General features: G+C 48.8%; 1 protein-coding gene and 1 pseudogene across 2 annotated transcripts; both read left to right on the top strand.

Annotated features, from left to right (window-relative positions):
* The first annotated feature begins 1,461 nt into the window (after window positions 1-1,461).
* On the top strand, window positions 1,462-7,948 carry LOC123059802 (G-type lectin S-receptor-like serine/threonine-protein kinase SD2-5). 2 transcript variants are annotated; one of them, XM_044482308.1, is made up of 3 exons: window positions 1,462-1,699; window positions 6,078-7,389; window positions 7,498-7,854. In XM_044482308.1, exons 2-3 carry the CDS (start codon window positions 6,256-6,258, stop codon window positions 7,675-7,677), a joined length of 1,314 nt encoding a protein of 437 aa, XP_044338243.1. In that variant the 5' UTR covers window positions 1,462-1,699; window positions 6,078-6,255; the 3' UTR covers window positions 7,678-7,854. The 2 variants fall into 2 exon arrangements, with proteins under 2 accessions (XP_044338243.1, XP_044338242.1); XM_044482307.1 differs by having other exon boundaries at window positions 6,078-7,948.
* A 5,916-nt stretch (window positions 7,949-13,864) lies between these two features.
* Window positions 13,865-20,521, top strand: LOC123056585 (somatic embryogenesis receptor kinase 2-like; annotated as a pseudogene).
* The last annotated feature ends 21 nt before the right edge of the window (window positions 20,522-20,542 follow it).

The raw sequence follows: 20,542 nt of genomic DNA on the forward strand, positions 1-20,542 counted from the left end.
TGCTCGGATCTGGTTGTTTTTCGTCTATGTTCGTGTGTCTTCGGATTGGATCATTTCGATCTACGTTATCCTTCATCGGCGGTGGTTGCTGTTCTGGTGCGCTGGTCCTATGGGGCTTTAGCACGACGACTTCCCAACTATCTACTACAACAAGTTGTGCCCGACTCCGGCGAGGGAGGGGCGATGACAGCGGCGCGTCTTCGGCTCGCTTTAGTGCTTGTAGTCGTCGCTAGATGGTCTATGGACCTGGATGTAATTTTTATTATTTCTGGTGTTCGTTGTACTGCCATGATTGAAGATGAATAGATTGGAAGTCTTTCGAAAAAAAAACATACACATGTATACTATGGATGTGCAAAATTTCACAGCATTATACTTCCACACGTGGCGTATAAGAAAAAAAAGGGAAATTCGTGTTTTTAAACAGGCCCTTTATTTTTGTTGTTGGGCCGCATTTTTGTTTTTTTTTGTACAGCCTACAAATCACAGCATTTTAAAATGAAATTTCACATGTTCATGCGGAACACATATATGTTTCCATGATTTTTTTTTGAAACATTCTAAATATGGTTTTTGATTTTTTTTAAATATACCGAGCTCCTTGGGGCTCGGACACACAAAATCTGCAGAACATATAAATGGCGGATCACAAGCGAGTCATTTCGGCATCAAGGCCTCGAGCAGGTACCGTGCAGCTTCCGCCCAACGTGGTCTTGTGATCCAGAGCGATTTCGACTCTATGAAACAATGATCACAAGATGTGACAAGCTCAGATTCGGCGCGACAAAATGTGTCACAATGATCACAAGGTTTTGCCACCCTCATCTGGACGCAATCAAGGAGTTATGGTGAGTGAGACTTGGCTCCATATGGTTGACGGCGCATATCATAGCTACTCCAATCAACAAGGCCTCGAGCTGCTTCCAGGCCGCTGTCAACTGCTGTCAGCTTCAGCAATCAGCATGCCGCCAACCCAAAGAGTTGCCTCATTCTCCGTAACTAAAGAGTTGAGATACATTAACAAGCAGCAACAACAAAAAAAGGGCTCTGAGATATACAAGGGAAAAAATGTCTACTCTCCCAAGATGATATTTTGTCAAAAAGCATGTTTTATATGATAACACCTATGCACGCAAAAAAATAATAATCGTGTTTGTCTATTTCCTACAGCCAAAAAAATAAATCAAACAACGCATTGTAAATATGTAATTCCTGTTTTTATTCTTGGAGACGTACAGATAAAATTTGAAAGGGACTAACAAGCAAACAAGTCTGCAAGAATGTTAGCCTGTTTTATGCTGACCGTTGAGTGGTTCAACACACAGATCCTGTCCGTGTCTGCTATCCCCTGCCACTCTTCCACTCTATTAGCTGTCAGTCTGTCACAGCCACAGGAGTCCTATCACAAGTTTGCAATTCAGAGACTGGTTCAAAGTTAACCGGTGCAATCAGAAATCGTAACACAAATGGGAGTGGTGAGTACCTCTTCGGCTCCCTCCTGCCTCTCCTCCTCCTCACCGTTGCCACCGTGTGGCCAGAAGCTATTCCGGTTGGAGTTGGCGTGAAGGTTGATCAGGGCGAGAAAGTGCCCGCTGCCTGTGTGAACCTCAGTCAGGGCGAGAAGGTGCCCGTCTGTGCCACGGTCAATCAAACAATATCGCCTACAGCCGAAAGTCCCCTGCCTGCACCCCCGGCCAAGGTAACACCTATGACCCCAAGTGCTCTGCCTAGTTACACCCCTGGCCATCCGTTGACCTTGAAATTTTCTCTATAATCAAGATACATCATTACATGATTCGTGTCAAAATTTGGCATCTTTCAAGGGCCGTTTGGTATATTTTAGCCACTAAATGCGTTTCTAAGCACTTAACAAATATAATTCAAATTTAAAGTGAATGAAAAAGTTGGCAAAATTGATTTGAAAAATACCATTTGTGTTTTCGAGTATATATTAGGCCTTATCCAAGAAAACTACGGCAATTCCAAACAACAGGGGGGCAAGACTCGACAACGAACATGGATGTTATTGGTTTTTAATATAAAAGAATGCAAAAGAATGTCTGGAAAACATTATGCCTGCATGGTGTCATTATATGATCCCTAGAAGCTATACTAGATAATATAGAAAAATAACCATTTGATGTAGAAAAATAAACATTTGGTATCGAAAAATAATGGCAAAAACTAATATACCAAATATTTTTCTGAAGGCTTTGGCAACAATCTTTATAAAAACACTCGGCAAAGACAGAAAGCACAATCCATATGCTTGCCTCTGATTGGCCATGGCAAGCCCAATCACCGCACATCTTCATCTCCTTTCTCTGCGCATATGCACATCTCCACCTCCCCGCAGGTCTCATCTATATCCTTGGAGCATATCTACAACCGTACGTAGCTAATCCGATCCTCTAAACGTCTACAGACGCGATCAGACATGTCCACGGACAGTGATCGGTCATCCCTCAAATATCCGCTTTCACAATCGAGTACTGCTTTCACAAATCTTCAAATCCATACCATCACATGCAAAGTAAACTAAAGTTACTTCAAATATATTTTGATCCCACACATATTGTCCGGCTATTTCATCATGCATGCCATCAGATTAACAAAAATTGGCATGCTCACATCTATGCCACCGGACCACAAAATATTGGCATGTTCTACGTACTAAAGCTATGGAGAAAGTTCATCCACGATTGTCCCCGTAACTTAGCCGTCTATGCCGTAGAAGTAGCAGTCGAATACTCAAAATGGATCGAGTCGGGTCTGCTCACTGCCAGAGTTGTCTGACCCGACACTGGCTTCCACCTTCTCCACTTTGGTGGGCAGGCCCACCAGGGCACGGACCGCTCAGTTTTGCTTCATTGCGAGGGTGCGTGCTGTCGTCCTTTGCCACTTCTTGATGATGCAGGCACAAAGGGCTTCCTCGTACATGGCGGCGTGTGAATCCTCCGCGGCCCCCGCCTCAAGGGCTATCATGGCCTCTCACACCCTCTGCCTCACACGGCAGGCACGCCGCGCGTCCGCAGGGGACGGGCCATGACGCATGCGTGTGTTGGCCTCTATCTTGGATCATGATGCCGCGGGGACCAGGCACCACCGTAGGGGTTATGTCGTCACCCCAGAGTTGCGCTATCAACTGGTGGCCGCTGTGTCCGGCAAGTCCATGGTCACACGCCTCGAGCAAGTAGCCTCGACGTATCCAAGCGCCATTTGCATGGACACAATGAATTCCCGCCGGATGAACTCCGACCATGATTGGGCACACTCCTCCCGGGAGCGGTAGAGAGCCATGCGTACGGACATCTCCTTGTCACTACTTGGGATGAGGTCCAAGTCGACGGATCGGGTGATCTCAGAGTCAAATCCACTGCCCGCCATGCCGGAGAAGGTCGATGATCGCCGGAAAGGAGGTTGGTGCCAGAGTGGAGTGGAGTGGCTTGGGTTTTGTCCAAGATGCAAATAGGGACAAATGTATGTGGGCTCAGGGTGGGCCAGCATTGGCCGCATCCAACGTGGCAGACACGCCTAGGCTCGTCCGAGCCTCCCCATATTCACCCCAGATATAGGTTGGATATATGAGGGGTGCCGATCAGCCCGAATATATAGTGTAGGTTTGAGGAGCCTGTTTGGGTCATGATTTTGTGACCGGTCATTCACCGAGCCGTCCGCCCCAGACGTATAAGGTGTAGGGTTCATTTCAGGAGTCCGACTGTAGATGCCCTAGTTCGCTCCCCTGATTTCCTTCCCCAAATCTCTTCCTAGATCTCACCCATGCGTGCAACCACCATAGGCCGCCCGAGAGTCGCCGCCCTACCGTCCATTCCGGATCAGCCCTCCGCCCAGGCGACATGAGCGACGTGACGGTGGGTACACCCGGAGCTCTCGCGGCTACTAGCTCATATAGGGGCAGTCAACCATATAGTGGCGTGCCGCGCTCGTGACGACGGGTACATCCAGAGTTATGGCGATTAAGACACTGGCGCAACCTTGATGGCATGATAGCCGAGGCTGTCAACATGGCCTCCAGCAGTTGCAAACCGATCTTCACTCTACATCACTGCTAACTCAAGATTCTGATCTAAGTGTTGCCACAGAACAGCATATGGAGGACAGGTGGAAAGTGGATTCCAGGTTCAAGAGGTTCCTCCTCCGTCTGCCTCGGCTCCCGAAGCAAGTCAAGGACAACTAGGTCAGTCTGGGGGGCAATCCTCTAGATCGATACTTCTCTTCCACAGACTAAACCAATTAATAAACAATTTACAGAGTATTCTTGCATTCCTATCTGGTCTGCATCTCTCCTATCGAAATGTAATTCCAACAATAGGGAAAGCAAGAAATTAGTAGATCCTAACATTATTCTATTTCTCTGTCTTTCCAACCACAGCATTCTTATTCTGATTGGCAAATGCAATCTCTGAGCTAGTTGGAGAAAAAAGGTAATCAAAGGAAGTTCCAGTTGGACTTTCCCTGCCAACCCTACCCAAATTTCATACCCTGCGGTTTTCGTTCCTCTGTTTTATATTTCGTTCCTCGAATCGAGACTTTCTTTGTCGAGGATCTTTGGTTTAGGGTACTCCATCGAGTTTCAGTTTCTTCTTCTAATGGTTGTATCCGTCTAAGGTGGCTATTTGAGCGATTGAAGTATCGCGTACAGCAGAAATAAAGTCTTTGGGTAGATGGGGTCACTGATTAGCCCGCTGAGCTGCTCTGTCCCCTCTACCGGGATGGGATGGTTTATGCGCTTGTCCCGATGAAGCTTAGGATCCGATAGAAACACGGGTCGTGTCATACCATTTATTCAGCCAAGAAGCATTCGTCTACGGCACTTGAATTGGTCTAGCTACAACCCTCCAGTGGAATTAAAGCGACTCGGGAGCTAAGTCGAAGATCTCGGTGTCGTCGTGAGTGGTTGATAAACAACGATTGCAGTTTGATTTAGGGAGTCCCAACCCTGTGAAGCTTAACCATCCTCTTCAGTTTAGGTATCCGGGTTGGCTGTTAGCTTTAGTCGTTCGGCACTCTTCCTTCATTCTCATTCAACAAGGAGAAGTGTCTAATCAAAATCATTGGTTGAGCCTCGCGTATATTATATGATGTCGTCCTGGAATTGAACTAGGGTTTAAGGTCGATCAAGTTCAAACAATTCGGCTCTGCGTACCGAAGGCTATGTCCCAGTAAGCATTTCCTCTGTTTCCTTGTTTCCCACCTCTGACCTTCCGCTATGACATGAATAGTCCACTAATAAGTCAGGTATCTCTGAAAAGTAAGACCGTCCTCTTCCCTTCGTCAATAGAAGAACTCCAACCAAGCTACTAACCCCTTTCACTCTGCTTTTGGTAACGAACTTACGAACAGTCTTTGCTCTAGGTAGAGGCGGCTGTGCTTTTCATTTTATTCGATATTTCCGCGAGGGCCTCCGCTTTCCTCGAGGGAATACGACGAGCACTCATCTCCAGCATTCAGGTGGTCCTATCATCTCTATTTCCTCCCGACATTTCCTTCTCTAGTCAGGGAAGCCATAATCAGCCAGTAAGAAGTATATCGCTCCCCCAACCTACTACCCTCGGAGAGATTCCTACGGTTTTCTTTTTAAAAATAATACATAGGTGGGAAAGTGGTATGAATATGGGGTTCGAAGTCGCCTAAAAGAACCTTTCTCATTCGCAAAGCAGTTGTATTTCTTTTATGCACATTTACTTATGTTGATAGAGGGAGTGGGATGAAAAACATAAGGTAGATAGGTAATGAACAAAGATGTGCAATCTGGGCAAAAAAAAACCAGTTTACTATGTTATATGGTATAATTATATTAGAAGTCTAAAAGGAAACACAAGGAAAAAATGTCTACTCTCCCGGGATCTGATCGCATTTTTGTGTCGTGTTTGCATATTTCTTACAGTCAATATCATCAACAATGCATTATACGAATGTAACTCTTATTTTTCCTTTCTTGAAAACATACCGAGATATTACCTACGTTTGGAAATACTTGACGTGGTTTTAGTTCAGTATGACTATAGAGCATGTTAGCCTGTTTTATGCTGACCGTTGAATGATTCAACACGCAGATCCTGTCCCTATCTGCTACCCCCTACTGATCTTCCAGCCTGTTAGCTGTCAGTCTGTCACAGCCACATGAGCCCTATCACAAGTTTGCAATTGAGACAATTCACAAAAAAAAGTTTGCAATTGAGACTCTGATTTAAGTTAAGAGGTGCAATCAGAAATCATAACATAAAGGAACAAATGCTAGTGGTGAGTACCTCTTCGGCTGTCCGCCTCTTGCCTCTCCTCGTCCTCCTGCCGGCCGCCACCATTGCGGCCAGTACATCCATCGATTCGGGTGTCGTTGGTGGCAGGATTAATCAAACAACAGCGCCTATAGCTGAAGGCCCCTTGTTTGCACCCCCGTACAAGCTAACACCTACGCCCCCAAGACATCCGCCTGCACCCCCGGCCAAGGTAACACCTACGATGCCGAGTGCTCTGCCTGCAGCTATTGGGACAACAAGCATGAAAGTGAAATCCTCCTCTGTAAGAAGAGTTGTTGCAATTTTAGCTCCTGTGGGCGGCTTCATTTTGCTTAGCATCTTGTTCCTCGGCACCTATTTTATACGTAAACGAAGAACACAACAACAATATGAGATGGAGATGGAGGAAGAGTTTGGGGAGCTACAAGGAACACCAATGAGGTTCACATTTCAGCAGCTAAAAGCAGCAACCGAGCAATTCGCAGACAAGCTCGGGGAAGGAGGATTTGGGTCTGTTTTCAAGGGTCAATTTGGTGATGAAAGGATTGCAGTAAAATGTTTGGATCGAGCGGGTCAGGGCAAAAAAGAATTTTCTGCAGAGGTTCAAACAATTGGCAGCATTCATCATATTAATTTGGTCAGATTGATTGGTTTTTGTGCAGAGAAATCGCATAGGCTCTTGGTATATGAGTACATGCCAAAAGGATCCTTGGATAGATGGATCTATCATCAACATGACAATGATTCACCTCCCCTGAATTGGAGCACGCGGTGCAAGATTATCACTCACATAGCTAAGGGTCTCACTTATCTTCATGAGGAGTGCATGAAAAAGATTGCCCATTTGGATGTCAAACCACAAAACATCCTCTTAGATGATAACTTCAATGCTAAACTTTCTGATTTTGGACTATGCAAGCTCATTGACAGGGATATGAGTCAAGTGTTTACCAGAATGAGGGGCACACCTGGATATTTAGCTCCCGAATGGTTGACATCACAGATCACGGAAAAGGCCGATGTCTATAGCTTTGGTGTTGTGGTCATGGAAGTCATTAGCGGAAGAAAGAACCTCGACAATTCTAGATCCGAAGAGAGCATCCATCTCATCACCCAATTGGAGGAAAAGGTGAAGACTAATCGGTTGGTAGAATTGATTGACAATAAGAGTAACGATATGCTAGCACATAAGCAGGATGCAATTGAGATGATGAAGCTCGCAATGTGGTGTTTGCAGATTGATTGCAAAAGAAGGCCTAAAATGTCCGAGGTAGTCAAGGTCTTGGAAGGTGCCATGAATGCAGAGAGCAACATTGATCATAACTTTGTTGCAACAAATCAAGTGTATTTCGGCGCTGCTGGAAATGTGGTCTCGTCGGTTCCACCTCTAGCTTCACATGTATCAGGCCCCAGGTGAAATGAGAAAATCTTGACAAGATAGACAATTAGATTACAATCAGGACATGCGATGTTCTTATGTAAAGCAAATGACAAGTCTGTTGTATCTCCTTAAATTATTATAATCTGAAGCCCCTTGTATTGAGTTAATTTTACCCGCAAAGTATTTCAATATTGCAAACCTTCTTGTCCTACAGCAGCTGGACTGAATTTAGTCATTAGAATGTTCAATTTTTTCATGTAATGCAAGTCTGTTTTCAGATCAACTAATGCAAGTGTTTTTCTAGTCATTGTAGTTGAAATTAACAGCATGTTCCAAAATGCTCCCAGGATCCAACAAAGCAGAGAAATTGACAGAATGAATGGTATTTGGAAGTAGAAAAGATTACAAGTGCTTTTAATTTCTCCCAATTTCCAGTGTGTTTTCCTTTCATAATAGGTTGTGCTATGCTTAGTAATATGTATCATAATAAGGCATTTGATTTTCAAATCACTTAGCATTTTGAAACTAATAAAGTGTATTGCATCATCATATGTCTGGATAGTTGGCCGTGTCTCAAGTTTGTACATGGAAGTCAATCATGGTACCACTTTGCTGCTCATCGATCTCTGCTACTACAACCATGAGAATGCCCCCTATTTAATAGGCAATATGGCACCAGTTTCACTAGAATATGAATATTAACAGAACCAGTTGTAAGTTGCTGCATACCACTCATGTGACTCAATGGTGCGGTGGATTAGCTGAATTCCCTTGGCAAACTGTTCATTGATCTCCAGGGGAGCTCCTCAGTTCCACCTCTGGCCTCACATATATAAGGCCCAAAGTGACATGAGACAATCTTGACATAGAAGGTAGGGGCAGGACATGAGATTTTCTTATGTAAAGCAAATGACGTTTTTGTTGCATCTTCTCTAATTATTACAATCTGAGGCCCAACTTTACCTGAGACATAGTTCAACATTGCAAACCTCATTGTTCTATAGCAACTGGACTGAATTTATTCATTAGAATCTCAGTTTCCCCATGTAACAAATACAGATCCGTTAGAAACCACACATGACATCATCATGGATACTTGGCAGCTCATCTCTGCTACTGAGACCATGTAATGCTCCCTGTTACCGGGCTATATGACATCATTTTTTACGACAATTTGAAAATTAATAGCAGTAGTGGAGAGGTGCACGATGACGATGACTTCATGGTGCAGTCAATTATCTGAATTAGTCCTCAGCCATTACCGGGTGCTGAATTGTTGCATGAGCGATCGATTGGCAGCAGGATTTCCAAACCTGTACTTAGGCGCAGATGATTCCAAAACCTGTTGAACCGTACTCAACATCAAGTAGAAATAGGAGAAAGGAAAAGGACGAAGGTTCACCAGCAGCAGCGACAGCGGTAGCGGCTGTGGGGAAGACATGCGCAGGCACCGCCGCAGCACCGCCAGGAAGTGTGATGGGGCGGCGGAGGAAGACGATGGATATTTTCTCTCTGGTCGGACCGGGCTTCGAACTGACGAGTCAATATGGGTCATGTTATCGGGCCTGTTGAGGACGCCTTAGGCGGCTTTCCCTTGACTGGATTGCTTCAATCTTCCTTCAGGCGGTAGCACAATTGCGCAGCTTGTTCTGCTCTCTGAACTGAACTGAACTGGTATCAATCAGGTTCAAACTGCCATGTTTTGATCTATTGACATGGCAATATATTTGACAGATAACTAGTATTATTAATTGTCATATGGTTGAAGCTAGGGATTAAGTTTGTAACACCAACCTCCTGCCATCTGTCCCGTTGTTCCTCATGCATGCTTGTGCACAGATTTGCAAGGCCAGAGACTGCATGTTATTATCTGGATTCTGGAACTGCAGAGCGTCTTGCAGACATCCGCTGACAATAATTTTTCAGAGACAAAAACTGGTTAGGTTAGCTTGTCCAACACTAATGAGATAGAAACAACACCTCAGCTGACAATATTGCTCGATTTCCTCGCAAGCGGAAAATACGGCTCGAACCTATATGGGATTCTTTTGCTCCTTCTCACCACTACTGGTAACCAACAATGTTGGCAGTTGGCGGGGCAAATTATTTGTTTTTTAGAAGAAAAGGGCTTCCCCCGCTTTATATTATAAAGCATTCGACACCGATACAACCGGGAGACGATACAAACACACACCACCACTACACACACCACGCACCCAAGGCAAGAACACACACCCAGGGCGAGATACACGGGTGTCGGGCACCGACACACCACTCCAACGAACTACAAAGCACACTAAAGATGAGCAAAGAGGCATCGCCTTGAGCCGACGGAGATCACCATGAGCAATCACCGAGGAGAGGTGAGACGACCGACGACGGAGCAGCGACTCTAAAACGGTGCCTCCAACAAGGGTACGACCATAGCCGCCACCGTCCGATCACGTAGATCAGGCTTTCACCCGGAGTAACCCGAAGGGAAAGGAAGCACCGCGACGGAGCCTGCAGGGAGGAAACGACGTCCGCGGACGCTGCCACCGGCGGTCAGTACGAGAACTGGGCAAGTGATGTACCCCGGTGCACCAACCCTTCGACATCCCTTGCTCCGTCAACCACCCACATCCATGCCTCCCGCGCGACCATGTCTGCTCGCTGATACGTCTCCAACGTATCTATAATTTTTGATTGCTCCATGCTATATTATCTACTGTTTTGGGCAATATTGGGCTTTATTTTCCACTTTTATATTACTTTTGGGACTAACCTATTAACCGGAGCCCAGCCCAGATTTGTTGTTTTATGCCTATTTCAGTGTTTCGAGGAAAAGGAATATCAAACGGAGTTGAAACGGAACGAAATCAACTGGAGAAGTTATTTTTGGAAGGAAACCTACCAGATAGAGTTGGACCCTAAGTCAGAAGATGAAGGAGGTGCTCACGAGGGTAGGGAGCGCGCCCACCCCCCTTGGGGCGCGCCCCCTGCCTCGTGGCCCCCCCTTCGGTCAACCGACGTACTCCTTTCACCCATATATACCTACGTATCGTAAAACTTCCAGAACGAGATTAGATCGGGAGTTCCGCCGCCGCAAACCTCTGTATCCACCAAAAACCAATCGGGACCCTGTTCCGGCACCCTGCCGGAGGGGGGATCCCTCACCGTTGGCCATCTTCATCATCCCGGCGCTCTCCATGACGAGGAGGGAGTAGTTCACCCTCGGGGCTGAGGGTATGTGCCGGTAGTTATGTGTTTGATCTCTCTCTCTCTCTCTCGTGTTCTTGATTTGGCACGATCTTGATGTATCGCGAGCTTTGATATTATAGTTGGATCTTATGTTTCTTCTCCCCCTCTTCTCTCTTGTAATGGATTGACTTTTCCCCTTGAAGTAATATTATCGGATTGAGTGTTTAAAGATTTGAGAACACTTGATGTATGTCTTGCCGTGCGTATCTGTGGTGACAATGGGATATCACGTGATTCACTTGATGTATGTTTTAGTGATCAACTTGCGGGTTCCGCCCATGAACCTATGTATAGGGGTTGGCACACGTTTTTGTCGTGATTCTCCGGTAGAAACTTTGGGGCACTCTTTGAGGTTCTATGTGTTGGTTGAGTAGATGATTGAGATTGTGTGATGCATATCGTATAATCATACCCACGGATACTTGACGTGACATTGGAGTATCTAGGTGACATTAGGGTTTTGGTTGATTTGTGTCTTAAGGTATTATTCTAGTACGAACTCTAGGGCTGTTTGTGACACTTATAGGAATAGCCCAACGGATTGATTGGAAAGAATAACTTTGAGGTGGTTTCGTACCCTACCATAATCTCTTCGTTTGTTCTCCGTTATGAGTGACTTCGGAGTGACTCTTTGTTGCATGTTGAGGGATAGTTATATGATCCAATTATGTTATTATTGTTGAGAGAACTTGCATTAGTGAAAGTATGAACCCTAGGCCTTGTTTCCTAGCATTGCAATACCATTTACGCTCAGTTTTACCACTTGTTACCTTGCTGTTTTTATATTTTTAGATTACAAAAACCTATATCTACCATTCATACTGCACTTGTATCACCATCTCTTCACCGAACTAGTGCACCTATACAATTTACCATTGTATTGGGTGTGTTGGGGACACAAGAGACTCTTTGTTATTTGGTTGCAGGGTTGCTTGAGTGAGAACATCTTCATCCTACGCCTCCCACGGATTGATAAACCTTAGGTCATCCACTTGAGGGAAATTTGCTACTGTCCTACAAACCTCTGCATTTGGAGGCCCAACAACGTCTACAAGAAGAAGGTTGTGTAGTAGACATCACTCGCCCGCACCCGAGCTGTGCAATCTGCCTAAGATCCACGCATCTCCCACCGCCAGGGCCGCCGCCCAGCATCCAGACCGTCCCGGCACCCTCAAAGGAGACGACTTTGGACGGAGCCAACTCCCACCATCCCCGCAACCTGCAAACCATCCCGCCTCGGACATCACATGGGACAACAGCCACGAAGCCTCAGGCCGGGGAAAGGGGAAGGGGAGGTGCGCCACTCGGCCACTCCTGGCACCCACGGTGCTGGTGACGGCGGCTCGACCACGTCGAAGCCCCATCCCTCCAACCACCCCCCCCCCCCCCCCCCCGAAGCACCTGCTTTGCATCATCCCTGCTATTGGCACAACCCAACGCGAGGCCACCGACGGCCGCTCGTCCGATGAAGGAGGGAGAAGATCCACCGCCGCCGCCGCTAGGGAGGGATCCAGGGACAGCCCGCCCGCGCCGCGCACCGCCGACCACAACCGAGAAGGACGCCCAACTGTACTCGGAGCCCGCACGCGCCGCCACGACCAACCGCCATGCCACCAGCACCACCACCCCTATGCACGGCGGTGCCAGCCGCCCGCGGCCCTGCTGCACCCAGCACGCGCCGCCGGAAGAGGCGCCGGAGGCAGATCCGGCCGGATCTGACCGGAGCCCACCCGCGCTCACCACCTGAAGGACCGGCCAGCGCGAGATCCCAAGAGCCCGCAGCCGCCACACCGCAAGCCACCGCCCAGACCACCAGCGTACCACGAGAAGACGCGTCCGCCGCGCCGCCGCCCCCGCGCAAGGCCGACGTCTGCGCCCGATCCAGCCGTCCCGCACCGGCCCACCATGGAAGAGCGCAGGGGATAGGAGAGCCCTGCCGCCGCCAACGCCGGCCGGGCTTTGCCCGGCAGCGCTTGCCAGCGGTGGCGGGGGAGGAGGCATGGGCAGGGGAGGGAGTTTGGGTGGCGGCTAGGGTTGCCGCCCGGGCCGCTCGCGGGAGCGACCAGGAGGGGAGGGGAGGGAAAAACTGGGGCTAAACTGTTTAGGCGAAAGTTCTATTTGTTTTTTCAGTGGACGTTTGAGGATTTTGGTGCATTTTCAATCCAAATATTTAAGACATTTTGAGCTTGCCAAGGTGTGTGCTCTGTCTGGAGCTACAAGAACAATGGATGAATGGAAGGAACAGACCTGCAAAGTAGTAGTTCCAAGGTGTACAGGATAGGAGGTAGCTGCCGTTCCTATCGTGTGACACTGGCAACCACAATCTCTTCCCAAGGCTATCCTTTTGGAGGATACTTCTCAGTCCTGAGAAAGAGACTTGTCGGAGAGTAACCTGAGAGAATTTCAGAAAGGTATGCAGGTATTTTTTATTGTGAAGTACCCAGATTTGTGCAGTAGCCAGTAGCCACACACACACAAACACATATGTTGACCTACTAGTGACATGAACAAGAATCGAGGGACGAAAATGTAAAACTTACCTTGTATATACTACTCCCGTGGAGAAATGGAAGGATAAGAGCATCCCCAGTCGCGCCCCCAGAAGCCCGTTTTTCGTCGGCTCGGGCCGAAACTGGTGCCGGCGGACCCAGGCCGAACCCGGCGCCCTGGGGGGCGCCTAGGGCGCCGACACAAGCGAAAAAGGCACGTGGGTCCGCCATGTCGGCGAGTCGAGCGCCTCTTTCCGTCGTTTCTTCCCGCTTTTCCCCCACTTCCCTCCCATTCTCTCTCTTCCTCCCGCCAATCTCCCTCCCGCTCGCCTCCCAGCCGGCCGCCATGCCACCGAAGAAGTATGTCGTCCCCCGCACTGCGGCAACCGCGACCGCCTCCATCGCCCAGCCGAAGCAGAGGAAGCCGAGGGCGCCGCCGTCCAAGCCACCGGGCATGTCAAACGCCAACTGGAGGGTAGAAGTTCATCGACGGGATGGCTGTCACCGCCGACCGGCAAAACAGGGCGATCTCCAAGAAGGCCCATGACAACGCGGCGCGTGCGGCTGCGGCTTCGGCGGACCAAGCCGAGGCCGAGGCGACTTGCGCGGGGATGATGAATCCACCTGACAGCCACGCCCAGTACACCCCTGGGGCCAGCAGGCGTCAGCTCTCCGTCGTCGCAACCATGGGGATCGCCCTCGCCGGGCTACGCCGACGGGGACGCGCACGGTGGGTTCAACCCCAACGTCACCTTCCCCCATGGACACCCGGCCCAGTGCACGCCCTCGCCTGCCTTCGCCGCGTGCAGTACCCTCCATACAACTACTCTCCGCCCGCCTACGCGTCCTCCCCGACGCCCCCTTTCCGTCGTGGCGCGCTTCCCTTCTCGCACCTCGGCGACACCGACGAGACCGAGGCCGACATGGAGAACATCATCGCGACCGGCTCGACCGCGGCCGCCGCGTCTCCCGGGTTCGTCACCCCGGACGACACGGTGGATCTCAGCGGCGGCATGGACGGCGAGCTCGGCTACGTCTACGGCGAGGAGGAGCAGGAGGAGCAGGAGGAGGAGGATGAAGAGGAGGAGGAGGAAGAGCAGGCGACTGTTCCAGCGAGGAGGCGCAAGAAGAAGAAGCGGGCGACCAGGTCCGCCGAGCCGCGCATCAAGTGGGCGTCCAAGGAGGAGGAATGCCTCGCCGAAGCATGGAAAATCGTCTGCCTCGACCCGACCACCAGCACGAACCATTGGGGGCGTATCCAGGGAGCGCATCGAGGCCGAGTTCAACGAACGCAAGCTCGTCGACCCCTACTTTAAAGGCATCTACATGCAGCGCGGGGCGAAGGCGATGGCGAACCATTGGGGGCATATCCAGGGGGCGTGCAACAAATGGCATGGGATCGTCAAGGAGGTCGCGGCTCGCCCGGAGAGCGGCGCCGGCGTTGAGGATCAGGTATGGCACGCCGGTCTCCCGCCTCTCTTCGCCGTGTGCACCCGCCAACTGTTTGTTCCTCCGCGCAGTTGCTGCGCATGTTCGCCTTGTATCGGCAGGGCAACAACGACGCCGAGTTCAAGTACCTCCACGTTTACAAGCGCATTGACATGTGCGAAAAGTGGGCGGAAGTCCGGCGCACCCTCGACAAGGCCAAGGAGACCTACAAGCCGGACGCGCCGACGCCGGGCGCGCCAGAGGGGCAGCCGGACGGCAACTAAGGGGCCAAGAAGGGGAAACACGCCGACGCGGCTACCGCGCGAGTGCAGGAGTCCATCGAGCATTGCCTTGCCGACGCATAGGCGCGGGCCGTCCTGCGTGAAGAGAAAACCGCGGCGCGGTGGTCGTCGTTGATGACGAACAGCGCCATCAAGCTCAACCTGCTCCGGACCAACGTCGCCGCGAAGAAGAGGAATACCGACCTGGCTTTTCTGATGGGCGGGGCGGACATCCTCCAGAGCACCGACGAGAAGCTCAAGGCGTGGTACATGGCGGTGCGCGGCCTCATCCTGAACCAGCTGCCAACGACGGCGACGCCAACTCCCGCGCCCATGCCGACGCCGTCGCCAAGCCCGAGTGATGACGCCTCCACGACGCCCAGCAGCACCGAAGCCGCACCGACACCGCCCAGCACAGAAGCAGCTCCGTCACCGCCGAGCCCGCGCACGCCGACTCCACCGACGCTTGAGGCCGACCCCGCCGAGTGATGCGTTGCGCACGCAAACTTGTGGCGCTCTATTTTTTGTACGCCAGACTACATCCGATCGCCGAACTGTGACTTGTGATCGCCGTACTTGTGACGTCTTTTGTGAGCGGGAACGACCAAGTTTGAATTTTCCGCATCGTGGGGCCGGCGCCTTGGGGCGTGACTGGGAGCTAGGTCGCCCCCAGGGGCCGAGCTAGCGCCGGTTCGCCCCCAGGCCGCTCTTTTTAGGCGCCCTGGGGGGCTGAACGGCTGGAGATGCTCTAAGGTCAATCCTCAATATTCCAGACTTCTCTCCTCTTCTCGCTAGAGTAGGACAATGTCATCGAAGCTAATCAACATAGCATCAGAGACACCCGTCTCCGGCGAGGCAGCGGCGGCCGTGGAACAGCGTTGAGTGGGTTCGGAGGCGGCGGAAGTTGGTGGTGGTGCTGGTGGTCAACGGCGCTGTGAAGGAGGGCGACCTGGGCCTGTGAGGCGACTCAGTGCAGCGGGGGAACTGAGCAGAGTGCTGCGACGGTGAAGGAAGGTGCCGGGAGGAACAAGGCGGCGAGGAGCAGTGGTCTGATTTACCACAGGTGAGTTGGATTCCTGTGAGTTGGCTGTTTGTGTGGTTGCGTGTGGAGGTTTCCCAGACTAGTGGTGTGATTAGGGAGGAGAAAGACGGCCTGTGTATCTTCTGTTAGATATAAGGTCAGATTCAACTCCCAGGAGACTGAGATTTTTACCCCTACTAGGGGGATTCGGCAAGGGGACCCCCTCTCCCCTTATTTGTTCCTTCTTTGTGCGGAAGGGTTGTCCAGTATGTTGACGTTTGAAGAAGAAGTTGGTGGCATAGATGGGATTAGAGTGTGCAGAAATGCACCGCCAGTTTCACACCTTTTATTTGCTGGCGATTCTCTAATTCTCATGAGAGCAGATGTGATGAATGCAACTTCCTTACAAAACGTATTGGATACCTATTGTGCAAGTTCAGGACAAATGGTGAGTTTGGCCAAGTCTAGCATTTTCTTCAGTCCCAACACCTCAGTTGTTTCAAAAGCAGAAATTAGTCAAATTCTTCATATTGACACAGAAGCATTATCTGACAAGTATCTTGGGTTGCCAGCAATTGTGGGAGCTGACAAAAGTGACTGTTTCAGGCATTTCGTTGATAGAATTAAAGCAAGATTGATAGGTTGGATGGAGAAACAACTATCACTTGGAGGTAAAGAGATTTTATTAAAGTCTGTGGCACAGGCAATTCCAGTTTTTGCCATGTCAGTTTTTAGTCTTCCAAAAGGAATTTGCAAAGAAATCACAGATATTATTGCACAATTTTGGTGGGGTGATGATGAAGAGCACAGGAAAATGCATTGGATGGCGTGGTGGAAGCTATGTATTCCAAAAAATGAGGAGGTATGGGATTTCGTGATTTATATTCATTCAACTTAGTTATGCTTGCTAAGCAATGCTGGAGGCTCATCACTAATCCAGATTCCTTGGTTGCAAAAGTACTGAAAGCTAAATACTACCCCAATGGAACTCTTTTGGATGCGACCCCAAAGAATGGGTCATCATTTACATGGCAAAGTATTTTAAAGGGCCTTGATACATTCAAGAAAGGTTACATATGGAGGATTGGTACTGGTGAGGAGGTAAATATATGGAGGGATCCTTGGATACCTTCAAGCTCAGATATGAAGGTAATTACACCGAGAGGCCAATCAATTATTACAAGAGTTTGTGAACTCATTGATCCGGTGACCGGGGAGTGGGATGAACAGCTATTACAGAGCCTTTTCTACCCTGTAGATATTAGAAGAATACTTCAGATCCTGCTCAACACACACGCATTTGAGGATTTCATTGCCTGGCAACCTAATCGCACCGGAATTTTTTCAGTGAAAACTGCGTACCATTTGCAATGGATGCACACTTATAGGGCACTTGCAAATATGATGGTGAGGGCTGGTGGTTCAACGCCTTTGGCAGTGTGGAATACACTTTGGAAAGTGCAAGTCCCACGTAGAATTCAGATTTTTGGGTGGAGGGTTCTGCAAGGAATCGTTCCGCTAAAAGCAATCCTGACAAACAGACACATTGGTTCTAATGGGGCGTGCCCGATATGCCATCAAGGTGCTGAGGATATTAGGCATCTTTTATTTCTATGTGTGCATGCAAAGGAAGTGTGGAGGCGTCTTGGGATGTTGCAACTGGTGGAAGATGCTGTACCAGTGGATAGGTCGGGCTCGATTATATTCGAACATCTTTTAACCCTTTCGGATGATCTACTGATGGTACATTCTAATGTCAACTTCAAACAAGCACTAATGGTGGGAGCATGGTACTTGTGGTGGATACGTAGGCGAATGACACATGATGAGCCGGTGCCACCTTCTTGGAGATGGCCCATATCCATTCTATCGATTGCTTCAAATTTCCAGAATTCATTGACAAGTTCACATGTAATGCCAGAGACTAAATGGTGTAAGCCGGACCCAGGATATACAAAACTAAATGTTGATGCATCCTTTTTTCCAGATGAAGGGAGTGGGATAACTGCGGCTGTTATGAGGGATATTCATGGAAACTTCATTGCCGCGCAATGCAATTTTGTATCGGTGGCGGCGGATGCGATTACAATGGAGGCGATGGCCATGAGAGATGGGCTATTCTTTGCCAACTCTCTAGGACTAAACCAGATTGAAGCGGAATCAGATTCTCTCCAGGTAATTAACTTCTGCAATGGCCAAGAAAGATGGTGGGATGAAGCTGCGGCTCTCTTCGCGGAATGCGTTGATATTAGTACGTCGATTGGGAAGGTCATTTTTAAGCATTGTATTCGTTCTTGTAATCAAGCGGCGCATGTGCTAGCTAACTTCTCCTTTTGTAATAAGTCGAATCTCAATTGGTTAAACGAGCCACCTGATGTCATTGTCAGTAAGCTCGTGGACGATGTAAGTGTTCTATAATTCAATAAAGCTTGCCATGATGGCCTTCCCTCAAAAAAAAGGAGGAGAAAGACGGCTAGCTAGTGCAGTGTGCAGAGGAGGCTTGAATCATCAAACTACACATTATACGGATGTAACTCTTTTTTGTCTTTCTTGAAAACGTAGAGAAATAATTCGAAAGGGACTAACAAGCAAACAAGTCCGGCAAAGCTAAGTCAGGCCCTACCAAGATTATAGAGCATGTTAGGTTGTTTTATGCTGACCGTTGAATCATTCAACACACAGATGCGGTCCCTGTCTGCTATCCCCTACCACTCTTCCAGCCTGTTAGGTGTAAGTTTGTCATAGCCACAGGAGCCCTATCCCAAGTTTGCCTTGAGACTCTTATTCAAGTTAACGGGTGGAATCACAAATCATAACACGAAGGAACAAATGGCAGTAGTGAGTACCTCGTCAGCTCTCCACCTCCGGCCTCTCCTCCTTCTCCTCTTCCCTATTGCTACCATCACGGCGAGTGCATTCCATGGATCCATTGCCGGTGGTACCACGATCAATCGAACCGTTATCGGTGGTGCCACAGGCTATCGCCCAATATCGCCTACAGCTGCTAGGCCCTTGCCTGCACCCCCGGCCAAGGTAACACCTACGACCCCAAGTGCTCAGCCTGCACCCCCGCCCAAGGTAATACCTACGGCCCCGAGTGCTCTGCCTGCAGCTATTGGGACAACAAGCATGAAAGTGAAATCCTCCTCTGTAAGAAGAGTTGTAGCAATTTTAGCTCCTGTAGTTGGCTTCATTTTGCTTAGCATCTTGTTCCTCGGCACCTATTTTATACGTAAACGAAGAACACAACAACAATATGAGATGGAGATGGAGGAAGAGTTTGGGGAGCTACAAGGAACACCAATGAGGTTCACATTTCAGCAGCTAAAAGCAGCAACCGAGCAATTCGCAGACAAGCTCGGGGAAGGAGGATTTGGGTCTGTTTTCAAGGGTCAATTTTGTGATGAAAGGATTGCAGTAAAATGTTTGGATCGAGCGGGTCAGGGCAAAAAAGAATTTTCTGCAGAGGTTCAAACAATTGGCAGCATTCATCATATTAATTTGGTCAGATTGATTGGTTTTTGTGGAGAGAAATCGCATAGGCTCTTGGTATATGAGTACATGCCAAAAGGATCCTTGGATAGATGGATCTATCATCAACATGACAATGATTCACCTCCCCTGAATTGAAGCACGCGGTGCAAGATTATCACTCACATAGCTAAGGGTCTCGCTTATCTTCATGAGGAGTGCATGAAAAAGATTGCCCATTTGGATGTCAAACCACAAAACATCCTCTTAGATGATGACTTCGATGCTAAACTTTCTGATTTTGGACTATGCAAGCTCATTGACAGGGATATGAGCCAAGTGTTTACCAGAATGAGAGGCACACCTGGATATTTAGCTCCTGAATGGTTGACATCACAGATCACGGAAAAGGCTGATGTCTATAGCTTTGGTGTTGTGGTCATGGAAGTCATCAGTGGAAGAAAGAACCTCGACAATTCTTGATCCGAAGAGAGCATCCATCTCATCACCCAATTGGAGGAAAAGCTGAAGACTAATCGGTTGGTAGAATTAATTGACAATAAGAGTAACAATATGCTAGCACACAAGCAGGATGGAATTGAGATGATGAAGCTCGCAATGTGGTGTTTGCAGATTGATTGCAAAAGAAGGCCTAAAATGTCCGAGGTAGTCAAGGTCTTGGAAGGTGCCATGAATGCGGAGAGCAACATTGATCATAACTTCGTTGCAACAAGTCAAGTGTATTTCGGCGCTGCTGGAAATGTGGTCTCATCGGTTCCACCTCTAGCTTCACATGTATCAGGTCCCAGGTGAAATGACAAAATGTTGACAAGATAGACAATTAGATTACAAGCAGGACATGAGATTTTATTATGTAAAGCAAATGACAAGTCTGTTTGTATCATCTCAAATTATTATAATCTGAAGCCCCTTGTCTTGACTTAATTTTACCTGCAATGTATTTCAATATT

Source organism: Triticum aestivum, chromosome 3A (genome assembly GCF_018294505.1).
Source record: "Triticum aestivum cultivar Chinese Spring chromosome 3A, IWGSC CS RefSeq v2.1, whole genome shotgun sequence".
Taxonomy (NCBI): Eukaryota; Viridiplantae; Streptophyta; class Magnoliopsida; order Poales; family Poaceae; genus Triticum; species Triticum aestivum.

What these genes read in the sequence shown, in the direction of transcription:
- LOC123059802 (XM_044482307.1), top strand. Translation starts at nt 6,256, where the DNA reads ATGCTAGTGGTGAGTACCTCTTCGGCTGTCCGCCTCTTGCCTCTCCTC.